The sequence below is a fragment of the Gekko japonicus genome, unplaced genomic scaffold (assembly GCF_001447785.1).
Source record: "Gekko japonicus isolate JY-2015 unplaced genomic scaffold, Gekko_japonicus_V1.1 scaffold24, whole genome shotgun sequence".
Lineage (NCBI taxonomy): Eukaryota > Metazoa > Chordata > Lepidosauria > Squamata > Gekkonidae > Gekko > Gekko japonicus.
Window position 1 is genome coordinate 1,934,304 of NW_015164665.1, and position 3,230 is coordinate 1,937,533.

At 47.6% G+C, this 3,230-nt stretch overlaps 1 protein-coding gene across 2 annotated transcripts in view; it reads right to left on the bottom strand.

The window, feature by feature from the left end:
- The window catches only part of TMEM154 (transmembrane protein 154), a 42,453-nt gene that overhangs the window by 12,365 nt on the left and 26,858 nt on the right, over positions 1–3,230 (bottom strand). For both annotated transcript variants that reach the window (XM_015409043.1, XM_015409044.1), the window contains exon 4: positions 1,940–2,025. In XM_015409043.1, the coding sequence (XP_015264529.1) occupies positions 1,940–2,025 (86 nt within the window). The remainder of the gene's footprint in view (positions 1–1,939; positions 2,026–3,230) is intronic.

Consider the following 3,230-nt stretch of genomic DNA (forward strand, 5'->3'; position numbering starts at 1 on the left):
CGACCTTCCCCTTTCAAGTGGCAGCGGCGAGGCCTTGTCGGCCCGCCGGACTTTCTCCCTCCCTCTTCCCCTGGCAGCGGCAGCGAGGCTTCGTCGGCCGCCAAGCTTTCCCCCCCCCCCCTCAGCCCCCCCAGCAGTGGCAGCGAGGCCGGAGCTCCGCTCGCCAAACTTTCTCCTTCCCCCCTGGGTGGCGGCGGCGAGGGATTTGCAGTTTACAGCCGCCAGCCGGCCAAGCCTTCCCCCCACCCCCTCTCCTCCTGTTGCCGCTGCTGAAGCCATTCCAAGAGCATTCCCTGCGCATGCACAGTGGACACTCTTTTACTTTTGGGGGGATTTAAGAATCCCCCGATATTTTTTCCAACTTTTCAGATTTTTGTGCACACCTGGGGACCGCCCCAAGTGTGCACGAAAATCTCCCTCCCCCCCCGCACGCCAGGGGGCACCTTCGCTATTAGATATATAGATGTTTTTTAGAAAATATTAGTAGCAGTGATTCAGCCTTCAAGACAACATCTGAGAAGCATGTGTTCAGGACTATCTCAATCCTAACAGTGGGTTCCCTCCACCTCCCAAGGCTGTGGATATTGCCAACCAGCCTTGCCCTACGTTTATGGTATCTGGTCAGACCTGCCCCACAGGTTGACCTTCGCTGTCCCATATGCTTAACTCCAGTCTGCCAGGGCCAAGCTAGTCCATCCCCTCCCACTTGCCATCTCTCAGCAGGTCCTGTGGACCCCAAGGGTGTCTGAATCACATACTGCCACACAAAAAGAACAGAATACATACAATAATCTGCATGTGGTGGACAGCACAGGATGCCACCATATGTGGAAAAAGCTACCAACCTCTAGATTGGTAAAACGTGAGTATATAAACGTTTGCTCTGCAACTCGATGCACAGGGCAGAAGGTGTGATGCTTTCTGATGCTTATGCAAATGTGTGCCATCACGTGAAGTTACTTTTTGCACATGCTCTGAACATGTACGAGGCCTTCACAACAATCTTATTCTTTTTTTTAATCTTCTAACAGCCTTTTGAGGCAGTTTACCTTACTGCAGAACTGAAGCTTTGAGGCAGTAACTAGCTTGTGACCACCCAATCATTTCTAAGGTAGAGATTAAAAACAGTTCCCCCACATCCAAATCTAATATGGTGTTAACTAGAAGATCACACAGGCATCATAGACGTTTCCACAGTTTGGACCCCTGTATGTGTATACACTTCTTTTTTCTGCCAACCATGCTGTGGCCCCTTTCAACTAACATATCAACAGCACATTCCTGGTGTCAAAGTGCTTGCTGTATGTGCAGTGAACATGGAAAGGAAGACAGCGGTCAGAATGAGGGGCTAGGAGTCACTGCGAGAATAACTGGGCAGGCAGAATCCTCTTCCATACTGGACAATAATCACAACTAGCCATCTGATGAACAAAGAAGCGGAAGGCTGCACCCCAGGATATGGAGGGGGGGGGGCAATGGAAAGACTGATGAGAGAAGGGGATGGTAGTCACAGCAACATGCCTCTAATATCATCCTGGTGACAGCATTTAATAAAAAGTTCTATGAGATGTTAGTCAATATTTTTTTAAGCAGACACAGTACACCACAAACTCTTAAATATTTAAAGCATGCAACCACCTTGTAGAAGCCGCTCTGTGCATTTAAAATATCACAAAGCTTTTCATTGGGGAAAAGACAAAACAAAGCTACAGCATATCAAATAAACATTTTTTGCTGGTTAACACTTGCTTTAAAATAAGCATCCTCCATAACATATAAAGAATAATTCTTTCCCTGGCATTTGCTTCTGCAACTATTTTAGTATTTCAGACGAAAATATGTTTTAGAAACTGAGCCAAGCCAAGGGGGGCGGGGGAAATCAGAGACAATTTCACTAGAAAGGAAAAGGGCTGGAAGTAAAATAGGATAGGATACATACCATTTCGTTTCAAGCTGTTCATCCATTTATCGAGTTCTTCCATCTCTATTTCCATTACAGAGGGAGTATCTTCTTCAAAAATAGGACTGAATAAAAAAAAATAGAAATACATTTTGGACATTGTTGTTAAAAACTATTTTCATTTAGTCTGATACTTTCAATATGGTTATGTCTGCCATATATTTAGAGTGAATCTAAGTGTTTGGCTGTTGGTGCTAGTTTTGGAAGAATGCATCAACTGTTATGCAGGCATTATAGAGCCAATCTACTGCTCAGTGGAGCAGCAGGAGCAAAACTGGGGGGAATATTGGCATCATGCCATCATAGTAAAACCCACAGAGTTTGGTGTGAATCCTAGAATGTCATCCTAGTGTAGCGACATAACTTCTGGATACATGTTGGAAGTGACATTGTGGCATTGGTGCAAAAGTAAGGACCAGGGCTCCTCCTCTGAAACTCTCAGGGGTTGCCAGCACTGGCAATCATAGGCTCCAACCTTACACACTGTCCTTGCCATGGGGCACAAGCTCCTGCTAACACATGAAGTGGCACCCTATTCAAGTAAATTCAGGACCGAGCTGAACATCTCTTCCCTGTTACCATTTAAATATAGGTCCATACTACAGTCCCTTGCCAATACATGGCTGAACCATTGCTAGAACTATATAGAAACAAGGGTAGTTCTCCCAAATAGTGGCACACCAGTGACACACTCTGTAGTTTTCCTGATTACCTTTTAGGCTGCACCCCCACAGTAGGGTTGCCAGGTCCTTATCTTCAGCCGGTGTGGGGCTCCAGCCTGCTCCCCTGGATCTTCTAGAAGTGATGTCATCGTGCTAGGCACATTGTGCAGGGGACGCTCTAGCATTTGGCCAAAAACTCTGGTCACCATAGAGGTCTGAGCCGAATGCTAGAGTGTCCCCTGCTAGAGCATCATCGTGCCGGCCACATCAAGCGAGGCAGGGCTCTTTGGGGGCGGGGCTCTCCCCGCTGGCCAGCTGGCTGCCGGTGGACTGGGGCCCCCAAAATTGGGGCAACCCCTGCTCTCATCAGGGGGATGGCAACCCTACCACACAGGGATTTTCCCCCATGTGAGCTGCAGGAAGCCCCTGCAGTAAACAGCAAGGTCCACATGATGTTGTGCACAAAGCAGACACGACTAATTTGATTCCGGGTTTCCCCCCACCCCCCGAACTAGAGAAAATAAAAACCTCCTTTATTTTTTGTTCTAAAAGGAGAAACTGTAGGATGGGTGCACGTTCAAAGCAGCAGAGGGCAGCTGCTGCCATGT